The following is a 16,486-nucleotide window of genomic DNA, read 5'->3' as shown; positions in this document are numbered from 1 at the left end:
TCAGTGGGAATTAGGGGATAGCACTAGTACAGGGAGTGTACATGCATATGTCTTGCATTTAGGGTTAAATGCCAGGTACCACAAATTGTCTACTGAGCCTGCCAGGGATGAATACTAAGTGCAGAGCCAGATTTAAACCCTGAGCACTGTCAGGTATGGCCTAAAAACAGACAAGAAATCCCCAAAGACAAAGCATAGTTCAATAGCCATTAATAGATCTGATTCAAATAAGGGTCCTTAGATAACTAAAATGTGGGGCATGTTAGATGAAATAAAGCAAAGTTTCTTTGTGCAGAATTCCAAGTGCCTATAAGACAGAAACACACATCTTAAATTTGACAGCACTTTCTCACACTTATTCGACCCAACCAATAACTAAACTACAAAACTCCTACCTTATTCATGAACATAGAGCTAAGTACCTTTCTTTCCCACAACAGACCATGAGTTTATTACTGCTTTCTCACTTAAGTGATCTTCTCAAAAATAGTCAATTAGCAAAAGGCAGTCAGAAGCATGAATCTTCTTTGACTTCAAGTTCTCTTTGACTTCCAGTCAAAATAACTTCTGGAAACATTCAAGACAATGACCATTTCTATAGACAATTATCATTAAAATAGCAAAAGAGGTTGAGCCTTTATGGGAATTTGCCCTCAGCACTGAGACCTTCATCAATCTTCCCTTAAAACATTTCAATTAATTCAACTGAGCAGGGCTCCCCAGAATCTTATATATAAGATTCCCCTGAGCACTGCCAGAGTGATCCCTGTGCTTAGAACCTAGAGTAAGACCTAACTACTACATACAAACAGACAAATAAAAAACAAAACAAAACAAAACAAAAAGAAATAGCAAGAGACCAACAAAATCATTTTAATTAACTGCACAATCAAATTTCAAAGAGTATATTTTTCTATGCATGCAAAAATGAAGCTTCCTTTTCGATTGGACTGCATTCCTCCCACCCTCTTGAAAAAAGAAATTTGAGAAATGCAAATAGCAATTTTCCTTTTTGCTAATTGCCCAAATGCCCAAAAAAGAAATTATACTAACTTGTTGTTATTCCTAAGAAAACTAAGTTTATGACTTTGACGTTTGATTTTAGCTTTGTTTAAACTGTTTTGTAATTGTGTCCTCAATTTTCAGAGCTTAATGCAAAGTCTTTGAGATAATTTCTAGCATTTCATCTAATTGGCTCTTGAATGGAGAAACCTCACCATGTTACAGTATTCTCAATGAAAACAGGACCCTACAGCATATTGTAAATGTAGCTACAACTAAGGTTTATAAAATGCAAACATTATATAGCAGTCATATTATAAATCAGAGGTGAGATGCATACTCAGACCTAGATTCAATCCCCAGCATCCTATATAGTTTCCAAACCCTGCCAGAAGGAATCTTTGAATAAATAGAAGTAAGTCTTCAGAATCACTGCTTGTGGCCCCAAAACCAATGAAAAATTAATAAATACTAAATATTAAGGTAACATACAAATAGAATATGACAAAATACTTATTTTCTTATATTATGTTACTGTTACCCAGGTACTCTCTTTTCATATGCTAGCAGATAGTTTCTCTTTCAGACATTTTAAGAGACTGTTGTGATTCTCAAATAAATGTTAGAACCGACCTGTGCTCTCAGATGGCTTTAGACAAGCACAAGAGTTTTCCCCCAATATTGGCGGCATAAATTTATTCTGGATAACCTTCTTTCATCTGGGTTTGGAATCTCCAATTTGACTAAATTATTGATATGAGTTATCCATGTTAGAAGACTATCGGACCATTCTCCAGGATATGAAATTAATGAATAAAATGTATTTTCATTGAAGACCTGGTGAAAAACTTTAGTGTTAACACAAAATATAAAAAAAATCTATATGCCAAGTATAAGCTGAAAGGGAACAAATAAATTTTTTTCATTTTATTGTCTACTCTGGTAAAACCTGCATCTAGAAATATGCTGAAATTAATTATTGAAATTAAGAATTTAATAAATATTTGCTGAGTGCAACTGAATATTGACAGGGTGAAAGAATTGAATGATTAAAGAATAAAATTTTAAGTTTGTATAAACTCAAGCAAAAAGGCAAATATATAAATCACTACTTTGATATTTTCAGAGTCCTCAGGTTTAAGTTTCAGCAATGAGACTATAACCCAGTTGATGATTGACATGAAATGCATTTAGCTATTTCTTTATAAAACTAAAAGCATTTGGACACTGTTGTCATCTGAAAATTCTAAATAGTTCATATAAATAGCCACAATATTTTTCTTTATAGGTTATGCTTAATTAAAATATATAATTTAATATATTTAGTTTGTGCTTTGCTTGTAAATGGCAAAAATTGGGTTATGTGACCCTCTTTATCTGAAATGCAGTGCAAAGATGAAAAAAAATTTTGTCTTTTAAAAATACCACATGATGTTCACAGTTCAGGAAAAAATGTCAATGAACAAAAATCTAAGAAGGAAAGAAAGTGAAAACAAAACCCTAAAACAATTATAATGTGACAAATGCATCCATATGTGCACAAAGCCCAGACAGATTTGACTTCATATACATTTATCAGTGACATAGTGAGGTTTAAATGGTTTTTTATTAGAATTTTTCAACCCAAAGCAAAGCCAGGTGAGACTGAATTACTCTCTCTACACACCTATGTAGTAAGTCTTTCTGGATGCATCAAAATCCACTCTTCTTGACAACAGATTATGTCCAAGAAAACAGCTGGTCATCACTTGTATCTTAATCCTATGCTACACCTACATCTCTATGGCAATGTAACATGTCTAGGTCTTCTACTGTTACTATTATTAGGAATTCATTTATCCAAGAAATGGAATATGTTCATAGAATTGCTTCCCTTTAACACACACTGAGGTTTGTGTTGAGAGAAGCAACACAGATACCACCTTGACACTGATCACCCAGATCCTGCTTATTAGTTGAGATTTATTAGTGCAAACACATATATTTTTGTGGCATGAAATATTTGTTCATATTCTGGGATTATGGAAAGGAAGGAGTAATCCTAATTTCCCCTGAATGCTCTCAGCTACAAACATTTCTCTCCCGTGAAGGCTGTTTGGCTTGTAGAATCCTAGATTCTAGACTCCAAAAGGCTACTTCTAGGTTATAGAAGTACTGTTTAAAGTATCTCCATCATACAGGATCCATGCCATGTTTTATAATGTAGCAAACGTTTATGAACTGCAAGAGAGGTTGGCTGTATAACAAAGTCCCCAAGACCTCTAGAGGCAAAGGCGTCTTATACTTGTAACTTTGACACCCACTATGCATGCATGTATTTAAATCATAATTAATACCTTACATTCAATTTCCCCAGTTGCTGAAGTTTAAACAGATATTCTGCCAAGAGAAGTGGACCAGTAATAAATGCATTCGATTGATTCAAGTGCCTTCTCTCTAGAAGTTCAGTGGCCTGGCATTTATGCTGTACTTTCCATGAAGGTATTCTGTTACTAGAAAGCATTCAAGTTAGTAAGCAAGGGATAAAAGATGAAAAAAATAATGCTTTTCAGCTCTTCACACACACAAACACACCTTTATAGTCTTGAATGCCTTTGTCAGTCATTGCTAGACTTGAATGATATAAACACACTCTATAGGGCTGGTTTATTCAAAGCTAAAACTAATTTCCATGGTGCTGAAATGTCCATTTAAAGAAAGTGTAGCCTCTGGACTATAGCTCGAATGATCAAGGACACAGTTGCTTGTGCAAGATTCTGGGTTTGGTCCCTAGTACTGCATGCCCCCCCAAAGCACTGCTAGATGTAGCCCTAGCAACCCCCAAGCACTGCCAGGAGTCCCTCCTTTTTTAAAAAAATAAAAATTATCAATAGAGAATCTGTTCTATAGTATACATTTTAAGACCAGTGAATCATTATTTTGAATTACACTTTGAAAATTACTTTTAAAGGATGGGGAGAGGGGAGATGGGAGGCGAGAGAAGGCACAGAGCTTATCTTGTATGCAGCTGACCTGAATTCTATCACCAGTACTCTTTCTGGTCTCCCAAGCCCTTGCCAGGAGTAATCCTTGAGCACAGAGCCAGGAGTGAGTAATCACTAAGCACCACTGTGTTATGTTCCCAAGTTCCCAAAAAATCAAAATTAAAAAATAATACGAGGGAAGGTGCGATCTACTGGAGCTTGTGAAATAGTTCAATGAAGAGGTATGCCCAAAAAACTTTTCTATCTCCTCCTTCAGATTTGGGAGACTAGAGAAGAGTGCTATTTTAAATGTTAGACCAGAATGATGGGGTGGGATGGTCCCTTTCAGTTTGTGGATGCACATTTCTTTTTCTTTGTTTTTGAGCCAAACCTGGTAGTTAGTGCTCAGGAATACTTCCAGCTGGAAATCCAGAGGAGCTCAATAAACAGAGTAGGGCTGGAAACTGAACCCAGGTCTCCCACATGTAAACCCTTTCAGTCCATTGAGCTGTCTCTGCTAACATAGATCTCTCTCTCTCTCTCTCTCTCTCTCTCTCTCTCTCTCTCTCTCTCTCTCTCTCTCTCTCTCACACACACACACACACACACACACACTCTCTCTCTCTCTCTCTATTTCTCTATCTCTCTTACTTAGTCTCTGTCTCTCTGTTTTTGGGTCACACCTAGTGAGGGGCTTTGAGACCAGAATGGAGTCCTTGGAATAAATAGAAAGTTGGTCCTCCAGGTGCAATACAAGCTCCCTAACAGCCCCTAGATTTTTCTTTTGCACTATTTCTCCAGCTGCTATGTTAGTCTCTTTAAAATGCACACACACATACATACATACACACACACACACACATCATCATCATCATCATCATCAAGTGTCCAGGCATTGGCAACAGGAACATTCACCCCTCTATCTTTTTATCCCGCTTGCATGGAGAAGTGCCCTGAAAATTGATCAGTGTTTAAAAACCACGTGGGACTAGAATGAGTTTCCCAGATCTCCAGACCCTCTAAGTGCAGGATAGAACTAACTCCATTGGGAAGCCCTTGGCTCAAAGCCCAGTAAAGTGGCTTGCACTTTGTCAGTTCCTGGAAAGGGTGTGAGTAAAGTGGGATCCTTGAGACTTTTCCTGCAGCAGAGATTGGATCTGCTGGAGTCCCCGTGTGGTCTCAGGACCCCACCTGTAGCTCTCCCTGCTTGGTACTCCCAAGCAGTACCATGGGATGATAGAGATAAAGGAAAAACTCAGATGTGGATGAGGAGTGGGAGTGGAATAAAGATTGAAGAACACTTACAAAGAAAGCAGAGTTTTTTCAACCTCTCCAAATAGCTTAGTAAGAATGCACAATTGCTCCTCCACTTCACTTCGGTGGGAGGCTACTGTCCATTCCTAGATTACCCTCGAGCAGAACCTTCTACCCCACCCCCTGTTACCAGTGCTTGTCTTTTGCCTTATTTAAGTGACACCCCCAGTATCCCTACCAGTCAGATCCCTCGGGGGCAGGAAGACCTTTCTTGCGGGCACCTTGTATGAAAACTGGATGATGCTCAGAATCAGGCATAAGGCGCACTAGAGGGGATCTGGGTTCCATAGGACTAATTTGACCCTCTCCTGTCCCCTAGAAGACCCAGATCCTAGAAGGCAGACCCAGACTTTGCTCCCCGGGACGATGCAAGCTGCGTTTGGAAGAACCCTTCCTTCGCAAGAATAAAAACTTGGGAGGCTCAATCGCGGGGCAATCCCCGTGGTCCCCGAGTTCTAGTCTAATAGGTAGATGTGAGCTTGCCTGCTTGAGAGATCCCAGACTCTGGGGGGATTCCAGGTTCTGGGGAGTCCTTGCTGCGATCTCCAAATGCCATTGACCAGGCGAGCTAGCCCTGCCTGGAAGAGCTTGCCAAAGAGGGGTGCGCTTGGCGACCCCAAGACTCCGCATCCTCTTCTCCGGGAGCCCCGGTTAAAAAAAAAAAACCCGCCAAGCCGACCTCGTGGGGAAGCCCGAGAAGGAACCGGTGGCGCGGCTTCCCCTTTGGCCGAGTCTCCGGTGCGCGCCCATCTCCAGCAGCACCCCCAGCATCCTGCCCATTCCCGCGCCAGCCAGCGCGCGCTGCCCAGCATGGGACCCGCTACCCTGCAAGGGAGCCACAACCCCGCACCCCAAGCCCGCAGCCTGGAGCGCTCCCCAACACCACCCGGGGGCTCACTCACCGATCCTGAGCACTTGCGGGGCGGTGGAGGGGACGAGGTGGCAGAAGAAACAGAGGAGCGCCCAGCTGGTGTCCCTGGTCCAGATCCCGGGCTGGGCGCCGAGTGGGCGACGCTCCATCATCGTGGCTTCTTAATGCATGCCGAGCTCCATCCGCGGCCGCAAGTCGGCGAGATGCAGCGGGCTCGGGCCGGGTCCCCCCAACCTCATCCTCCTCCCTGGGATGCTGCTGAACGCGTCTACACCCGCCGCGCTCGCCGCCGACACAGCCCAAGGCGAGGGGGAGCGGCGTGGGAACGCGGCGCCTGGGCAGCCGAAGCGGGGCTGGTGTGCGGGGCTCCCCCCAGCATCTGCTGCTTCAAGCCCTTCCTTCACTGTGCCTCCTCTTCTTCCTCCATGGGCCGCAGACCCATGGAGAAAAAAAGAAAGAAAATAAAGAAAAAGGCAGAAAAGCAGCAAAGGAGAAAAGCAGAAAAAAGGGGGGAAAGCAGCCCAGGAAAGTTGCGGCTCCACCAAGGTGCGGGGATGTCTTCCTCCTGCGCCCTCGGGTCAGACGCAAAAAAAAAAAAAAGTGGGGTCAGGTGGAGAGAAGGGCCGCCCCGCTGCTAGAGAAGGAGGGTACCGTGGGGAAGAAGGCAGAGAGGCAGAAGGAGGATGGAGCAGCCAGGCTATGGAGGCGGGGTAGGGGGAGTTTGGTTGCAGGGGTGCTGAACCGGCAGGATGGGACTGGAGCTGGTTCTCGGTGCTGAACCCTGCTACGGCTTCTCTCCAACCCTCGCTTTTCCTCCTCCCCAAGCCGCCCCACCCTTTGTTGACTGCGCTCCCCTATACCAGCCGATCGAGACACATTCACTGAGCACTCGCTATCCGTCCTCTCCCTCAACTTTGCACCGTGGCAAAGTCCGTGGACTGTTGCATTCTCAATTCGGAGCCAATGGGGACCCCCCTCCCCCCAGTTCCTGCCCGGAGCCTCAGCAGCCCCAGCTCCAGGCTGCGAGTAAAAGAGGGTCCTCCGGGGTTCACTGGTCAGAGGCGCTAGAGAAGGCCAAGCTGCCCGTTCCCTTCCTTGGGAGAATCGCCTTCTCTTCGGAAGCCAGGATTTCAGAGTCTAGCAGAGCTCCCTTTGCAACTCCAAGAAGAAGAGGAAGAGGAGGAGGAAGAAAAAGAGAGTATAGAAAGCAAAGCTTCCCATGCTCACGTTTGAGCGGCTTCTTTGCAATTCAAACCCGAGACAATCTCTTGGAAATTGCTCCCATTTACATGTGCCAAGCTGGGAAGAGGCAGTTTTTGGCGCTTCTCTCTTTTGATTTCTTTCTGACTGTCACGTCTGAACTCTGGCTATTTTAGCAATGTAGGTTTTGGAGACTATGTCTCTGGAGAAGGGCAAGGACACGTCCCTAGGGAAATCAGCAGCAGTTGATCATTTTGGGCTTAATTTCCTTTGAGCTTGGTGGAGAAGATTCTAATACCAATGTTTGCTAACTCTGCGCGAACATGCACAGAGATTTAGAAAAATGTTTTCCCTAAGTATGGGTTTTGGAGAACTAATCTAGACTGAATCCTTCTATCTAAAAACATATCCACATTTACCATGCGTCTAGAATGGTAAATAGTGACAAAATGAAATCTTAATATTTATCTTGGGACATGTGCATTCACTGATACTTTAACATATAATGACACCAAACTCTTTTTTTTCCTACCAGTAACCCTATAGTGAGTGTATTTTCCCTTCTACACATGTCATAAATATCACTGCTGAAACTTAGTTACTTTATATTCCAAGGAGCATTTAAAGCTATAAATCTTTATATATTCTTTGGGATGAAAGTTGACCAAACAGAGCATAACCACAGAAAAGACTCTATTTGGATTTAGGAATACATTTTATACAAAATTAGGGTCTATGCTGGTTGCCCGGATGTGTGATGAGGTAATTAAGTTAATATTAGAAAATTCAGTGACAAGATATTAAAATAATTAAAAAGTTTGGATAAAAGTCATAGATGAGTCAATTTTGTCTTATGTCTTATAAGGTTGTAAAGCAGGGGAAGGGGAACCTCTAAGTTTGGAAATTTTCAGCAGATGTAGGATTTGCTCGAGAATCATTTCTATATTCATTCATTCATTGGTCCATTTAGTACATCTTTAAGACGTTCCTTTCGGGAGAAACATTTATGTCTACTCAGCAACACAACAGGAATTTACCATTATGAAGATCATAGGTGGTAAAAATATATGGTGAGTTTTATAAAATGAAAGAACAGAAAGAACTTCATTTATGAGTTTGGTGACCACCTCACGAGAAAGTAATGTTTTATAGTCAATCGAATGTTTTAAGTGAATAATGTTTATTAAAGCACAAATCCATATAAAGTTTGTTAGAAGATTTAAGTTTAACTTTTCATACCAGCCATCTTCAACACTGTTGAGAAGGGAATGGTAAAATGTGTGATACTAGGGATCAAACTCAGGGCCTCATACATAGCGAGCATTTGCTTTACCATTTGAGCTGTCTCTTGGCCCAAGGATTTCTTTTCAACTTAAAGATTTGTGGCTTATTTTCTAGTACATTTAGGACTAATGTGTCATAAGTATTTTGTGAATGGATGTTGAAAATCCAGCCTAGAATTAGAATGCTTTTTAAAACAGTTTGAATCTTGGGTTTATTGAACTGTGTCTTTGTTGAATGAGGCATACCTAGTAGAGCTCCAGTTATTGAGGGGCGGGGGACACCCATAGTGCTTCTCTGCTAACTGGATAGGACAGTTTGATGCTAGCACCCAAAAACATGATGCTACTGGATCTGTGGTAACAAAGATCCCCAGATTAGGTTCTCTGGGGGTTCTCCTGTGATGTTAGGTTGTTGGGGGCACATGAGATGCTGGGATCAAACAGGTGAGAGGCATGCAAGAAATGTGCCTAAATGGCCACATGTACTATGGCACCCAGCCTTTCTCTAGCTTCATAGTCTTGTTCAAGTGCATTATCTCTCTGTAGAGCAACTACTGGGACAACCCATACCTAAGTTTCTTCTTCCTACACACATGGAAGCTAATACCTTCTCAGTTACGTATGACAACAAACATGACTGATGGTGTTCTGAGGCCTTTCTGTAAGAACAATGTAGCGAGAAGATCACATGATCCTCCAAATCTCTTCTGAAAGCTACAATTTCAAGATCAAAGAAGCAGCCCTAGGGCCTGAGAGATAGCATGGAGGTAAGGCATTTGCCTCGCATGCAGAAGGACTGTGGTTCGAATCCCAGCAACCCATATGGTCCCCTGAACTTTCCAGGAGTGATTTCTGAGTGTATAGCCAGTAGTAACTCCTGAGCACTGCGGGTGTGACCCCCCCAAAAAAAGGGGGCTGGAAAGATGGCACAGAGGTAAGGCATTTGCCATGCATGCATAAGGACGGAGGTTCACATCCTGGAATCCCATATGGTCTCTGGAACCTGCCAGGAGCAATTTCTGAGAATAGAGCTAGGAGTAACCACTGAGTGCTGACAGGTGTGACTCAAAAACAAAAGAAAAAGGAGGAGGAGGTGGAGGAGGAGAAGGAGGAGGAGGAGGAGAAGAAAGAAGAAGAAGAAGAAGAAGAAGAAGAAGAAGAAGAAGAAGAAGAAGAAGAAGAAGAAGAAGAAGAAGAAGAAGAAGAAGAAGAAGAAGAAGAAGAAGAAGAAGAAGTCCTAGTGGGTACAGTGCCTTGCACATCATCAACCCCAATTCAATCACTGACATCTATGCTCTGGGGTCTAGACAACTAGCCCTTAGAGTATGGCTAGAAATAATCTTGAATTCAGACCCAGGAGTACCCTCTGGGTATAACTTGGTGTAGGTTCCCCAATTTTACCCCAGATATTAAGGAATGCAGATCCCTTAAATTTGCATTTGGAAAGAAATTGCTTTGAGTAATTTTTGAAACAGTAACCAACTGGTGACACCTCAGTTTTGTGTTATCCACTAAGATACTGTGACCTGTTTGCTACTTACGGTCAATGAAAAAATTTCTGTTACTTGATTTCTTTTTTTTGTGTGTGTGGTGGGGGTGGAGATGTCACGCCAAGCAGCTCTCAAGTGTTACTCCAGGCTCTACACTCAGAAATCGCTCCTGGCAGACTCGGGAGACCATATGGAATGTCAGATTCTAATCATCGTCCTTCTTCATGCAAGGCAAACACCCTACCTCCATGATATCTCTCTGGTTTCTGTTACTTGATTTCTTAATCTATGGAATCTATAATGAGACAAGAGGAAAGTTGGAGGATTGTAGGACCAGTATCTACTTTAATCCTTTTTATTTACGCAGTATATATTGGTCCATTTGTGGTAATGAATATTTTTCTTATTAAATGAATCCATATTTGATTTTCTAGTTCAGAGAGAAGACACTAAAATATTTTTTCTGATGAGAAATGAGTGGATATGTTCTTCCAATTTATCATACAATAATTGTAATTGGTTTGAAACTATATAAGGGAATTTTACTGATTTTTACCTATATGTGCTCTGGTCTATGAATAAATAGTTCCTTTTGGTTGGTAGTGATTTTAGAAAGATGGCTTTTATAGGGTGTACATAAATTACTTTTCTGCATTATCCATAACATTTTTTAAAGCCTAAATCTTGAATTTATTTCCTTGTTAAAATGCCTCCATCCATTGCTCATGTACACGGGCTCATGGGTTTGAGTTTCTCATGAGTGATCTGCAGCTGCTGGTAATTTGCTTTGTGCATTTTGGAAGGACCTGTTTTGTGTGTATAAGTGCATCGAGTGATTTTTTTTTTTGGTTGTCCCCAATGACAATGTTAATCACTCCTGAATCACATTTTCATAGCACTTTTAATCATAAGAATGAAACTGTTCAATAGAATGAACACAATTTTTCTTTTTCAGTTGTCCAAATTGAAAGCTTCAATAGATACATTATGTTTAATGATAAATCAGGGGCCCTGGGAGATGGCTTAAGTGGCAAAGTTCCTGCCTATGAAACAAGTCTTTCCCTGTACCCATTCACATATCAAGTGCAATCCTGGAAGCTCTGCAGTGTATAAAACTCAGAGGCACAATAAAATGTGGAGCCTCTGCTATTTTATAGCCAAATAATATGCAAAGAGCACAATTAAAGTGCACATGTCAGAGGGAGCACCACAGTTCAAGTGTAGAAGTACAACAATCAAACCACAGTCAAATGAGTAGTCTCTTGACCTTTTAACAACAACAACAATAACAACAACAACAACAACATAGGATCAGGTATGGAGAAAATATTAAACCAGTGTTGCAGGGCTGTACTTTTTGGCAGTGCAGGTGACAATTCAGATATACCCATCCATTGATTTGTTTGAGAAGATAACTAGAAACCAAGAAAATGGTATAGAATCACATACCGGTAGGAAACCAGACCTTATGACAGTATTTTCAAATCATAATGTGTATACTTGACTGTACTTAGAGTGTCACTCAAAGCTATGAAACCAAAGATCAAACTTCTTCCCCCCCTAGAACCTTCTGAGAATGTATAGCAGATTAAGGGTCCACAAACTTCTCTCTAACTATGTCTTTGGATTTACCTTTGTTACGCTTTGTGATGTTATGTTCTAAAAATATAAACTTTTTAAGTCAAAGCTTCTCAAATTTTGTCTTTTGTTCAGATCTTTCCTCTGATTCAATTAAGCCATCACATCCAATCCTTAATTATATACCATATCATTACTCCTCACCATAATTTATTCATATACTCTTATTTCAATTACTGTACAAGCTTCCAAACAATTATTAAAACTAGTAACACAGAGGCTACCTTTGATTTCTCCTTTACAAACCCTTCCATATCTAACTTGTTTTCATTCCTTACTTTTTTGGCATTAAACTTCTTTTCCATATGTCTTTCTCTCCAGTGCCAGAGATCTTATTTTGGCCTGGGGGTTCCCCATCTCAAAACTCTGGGCAACTTGTTATTTGTGTGGAGGCTGTCCTGTGCATCATAAGATGCTTAGTAAATTTCCTGGATTCTATCCACTAGATGTCAGTAGCACCCTCCTCCCCAAAAGTTCTAACCCAAAAATTCTGAAGTTGCCAAATATTCTCTCAAGTACAAAATCACCGCTGGTTGGAAACTTACCACATACACCCAAGTCACCCTGATTTTCCCTCTGTTTTTATTATCACAATACTGACTTGTCTTTTTCCATTCACTGCCACTCCATTTGCCTTTTTCTATTGATTCTGCCCACATAATCTAAATTAGAGACTGTCATTAAGTTCCTCTCAACATACCCTGCTTAGTATTCTGATGTTTGTTTATTTCTTAATCAATTGTTTTAGCTACTTTATTAAGAACCTAGTCATGATTCACTTCTGTCTGTCAAGAAACCACAGTCCTTGGCACAAGAACTTCTTAAGGTTCTTTTTTGTTTTGTTTTGTTTGTTTTGTTAGGAACTTCTTAAGGTTCTTAATAGATATTTTATTCAAGGACTGAATAAATGGTACCTCCTAAATCAGATAATTTATTAGAATATACTTGTTGGACTGAACTAATGCACCTAATTTCTCTTTTGATTTCATTGAAAGTCCTATTTTCTCATTTCTGAATAACATATGAAATACATCAGTTGATATTCAGTGTTTTTGTTACATCATAGTAAAATATAACATGTCATTGTCTAGTAAAATATAACATATGTTTCATAACATTTTAATAAACTGACTATATGAATTAGGCATTTGTCACAACACTTCATTTTCAACACCTGTTTTCAACATTAATGCACACACCTTAAAGGTCCTCTGACACTGGCCTTGATATCCCTGGTCCATTTGCCAAAGTAACAAGGGAAGCAAATAGTGAGATGTCCTTGGAAGCAAACAAAATGGGCCATTCATTCAAAGTTTTATATGCAGTGATAATTACTCAAGAGTGCAAAGGAAGTCAGTTAGGTGAGAAACCTGAACCAACCTACTATTTAACTCCCTTCATACCTAATTGAAAGTTCTCTAAGGGTAAAGAACTAATCCAGACCAAATACGCAGTATGTTAGATTTGGTCCCAATATTGGCCTGAACTGTAACTCTAGCTCCTGCTCCAACCAAGTCAATATAACCTCTTTAGGCCTCAGACATCACATAAAGATGTTGGACCAATGTGTACATATCAATGGTACGATTTCTGTATTTCTCTTTCCTGCTCTACAAGCCATTTTTATAAAAAAGTGCTGACAATTCATTTCTGTTATCCATCTGTTATAAATAACCTATGCTTTTCCTAAAGATAATGAGAATTTATTTGTTTATTGTATAAGTCAGACACTGTTTTTAATCTGTGATTTGTATTAATATTATTAAATTATGTCAATACAATAGATAACTGTACAATATGTAAATACTCCCCTCATTAAATTGTATTAATTTATTAAAGCATTATTAATAATTTATTATTTATTAAAGTTTATTAATTGAGTTTAATACATTTTCCTCATTAAAGTTTACTAATGAGGAAACTGAGGCACAGAAGAGGGGAAATAAGGAGTCAAATCATTATAAACTATACAAAAAATTGTAAATCTAAGTTATAGAATTAGTATTGGAACTTAAGTATGGTTTTAAATGACTACTTAAGTATAGATGTGCAATTTTTATAATGTAAAGTTAGGCATTTAAAAATGAATAATTCAGTGGCACTTAGAACATTCATAATGCTGTTCCATCACCAACTCTATCTCATTTTGTGAGGCTGGGAAGTCATGGGTGAGATAGACTTAGAGGAAACTCCTAGAAGTAATCGGAACTTATATGAACTAAAGTATCTTTGAGAGGACTTTGACTTTTATAGGGGATAAAGCATTTGAATTCAAGTCACCATGACTAGATTGGTTCTCTGCTTCATAGAGTTTTTAATCAAGTACAAAGACCTGAAGATTAATTTGAACTTATACATTATGTTAATGATAGTTATAACTAATCTCAAGGACTACTTTTGCTTTATTTGAGACAAAATTAAATCCATAATATGTTTGTGTGTATTTGTATGCCTGGCTAATTTTAACTGGTAGCTAATGTTTGATGAGTCTTAACCATAGACAACACAAATGGATAGTGGTTTATTTTGAACATTAGAACCCTTTGAGATGGTTAATACTGTTAGTATGACCACTTTACAGAAGAGAAAATTGAAGCACAATTTCTTCATAGACTGTATTCTGTAAATGTAGATTTCAAAATGAAATTCTAAAGTGCATGCAAGGTGTTCTTTAAATGAGGAACTTTAGAAAGACTGCTCAGAAGAAACAGGCCCTTCACCTTGTCTTGAAGTGGAAGAGAGAGGTATTGAAGTACTAAAGGGGAGGTAGAAGAGTATTCGAGGTAGGGATATATCCCTGTTGTGAGAAGTTTTCATATAAATATATTTGAATTCATTCTGAGATAGCTGGTGTGGCTTGCTAGAAAGACTACTATGCAATGAGAAGGGGATCTTGATGACCCTTCCAGAAAGTCTAAAAATGCAAAACTTTTTAATCATATTTTTCATTATTAAATTTGGTATGTATATGATCTCACTTCTTTATAGTTACAAAACTATTTGTGATTGAATTTCAGTCATACAACTTGAACACCCTCACCTGTACACATTTCCCACAATCACTGTCCCAAGTTGTCCTCCCACATTCTCTCTGCTAACCTCTCCCTTGCCTGTCTCTGTGCTTTCTCTCTCATTTCCTTTTATTACTTTTAGACACTGTGGTTTCCAATATTGTTACTAAAGGAATATCATGCATGTAGCTTGACCTCCTTTCAGCACCAGTTCTTGTCTAGAGTGATCATTTCTTACTATCTTTGTCACAGTGGTCTCTGTCTTTACTGCACTCCTCAGCTGTTTGTGACAAGCTTCCTACCATGGATTGAACCTCATCTCTACTTTCTCTAGATATTTCTATGCTATATTTTTTTCATATTCCACAAATGAGTATAATCATTCTACTTTTTCCCTCTGACTTATTTTGCTCAAGATAATAGTTTCCATGTCCATTCATATATAAACAAATTTCATGATTTAACTTTTTCTTTTTTTTTTTTTTTTTTGGTTTTTGGGCCACACCCGGTAACGCTCAGGGGTTGCTCCTGGCTTGGGGGACCATGTGGGACACCGGGGGATCGAACCGCGGTCCGTCCTAGGCTAGTGCAGGCAAGGCAGGCACCTTACATTTAGCGCCACCGCCCGGCCCCCGATTTAACTTTTTCTAACAGCTGCATAATATTCAATGGAATAGATATACCATGGTCTTTCATCTGTTCTTGGGCACTTGGGTTGACTATCAGATTCTAATTACTGTGAATAGTGCTGTTATTAACATGGGAGTTTATTCTTGAGGGTGATACAATACCTTTGAAACTTTACCTTTTCCATCTTTACTTCCTTACTATTTTACATTATTCACTCACTAAGACCTATGCCTAATGAGGAAGAATCCTCACGAAACTGTCCACAGAAATATCTACATCCTTTCCTTGTTTCTTACTCAGAGATTTTTCTTTACTCTGACTTTCATGTACATGATGTGGAAGCCCTTTGCTTCTCACTGGATCCTAATATTTCTTCCTTTTCTGGTTCTCAATGGTGTCCAATTTTTCAAATCTCAGAAAGTTTTCCCAACTACTTTCAGCATCTTAAATATGTCTGTCTTCACATATTTTTCTACGAGTAGCCTTGCCTCCTCTGTCATTACTCAAAGAGGCTTCCCTTGGGTGGAGCATAAACATGTCAATTCTCTTCCTGTGGAAGTACATTGCACTTTTCTAAAAACTTATTTGCAAGGTTAATTATTTAGACGGTAAAGTTAGAGTGGAAGGACAATCACCCATAACATAATTCTCAGAAGTCCCCTTGCTGATATCTTAACTTTGAAATTTCAGCCAAAGAACATTAAGATTAATAAGACAGAATCCATGTACAATTACTTTGTCCCTCAAGTCCCCAGATTGTAACACATTATAATATTTCTTAACAGCACACAAGGCAATCTAAAGCCATAAAACTTACATAACTCCTTAAACATTACAGGCATAGTATTTTTTTTACATTTCCATGTACATGCATATTAGCTTAAGTTAACCTCAAATTTTAAGTGGGTTCTTTTTAAGGATTAGAGTCAAATGAGCACAGTAAAAATGGTGTTAGAGTGGCAATTGTTGTTTGCATAGGCCCACCAAAATATGAGGGACATGGAAAGGAATAACCTTGGCCTAAATACAAAGAGACCCAATCCCTAAAGTTTCCTGGCACAAGACCAACTCTAGGCTCCAGGTA

The 16,486-nt window shown here is 39.6% G+C and overlaps 1 protein-coding gene across 4 annotated transcripts in view; it reads right to left on the bottom strand.

The window, feature by feature from the left end:
* Nucleotides 1-6,862, bottom strand: part of GRIK1 (glutamate ionotropic receptor kainate type subunit 1) — a 495,577-nt gene extending 488,715 nt beyond the window's left edge. For 3 of the 4 annotated variants that reach the window (XM_049785753.1, XM_049785754.1, XM_049785756.1), the window contains exon 1: nt 6,182-6,862. In XM_049785753.1, coding sequence (XP_049641710.1) covers nt 6,182-6,302 — 121 coding nt within the window. In that variant the 5' untranslated portion in view covers nt 6,303-6,862. The remainder of the gene's footprint in view (nt 1-6,181) is intronic. The other variant, XM_049785755.1, reaches the window with a different exon arrangement.
* Between the last annotated feature and the right edge of the window lie 9,624 nt (nt 6,863-16,486).

This window comes from Suncus etruscus, chromosome 13 (assembly GCF_024139225.1).
Source record: "Suncus etruscus isolate mSunEtr1 chromosome 13, mSunEtr1.pri.cur, whole genome shotgun sequence".
Classification (NCBI taxonomy): domain Eukaryota; kingdom Metazoa; phylum Chordata; class Mammalia; order Eulipotyphla; family Soricidae; genus Suncus; species Suncus etruscus.
This window is presented reverse-complemented; position numbering and strand designations above follow the sequence as displayed.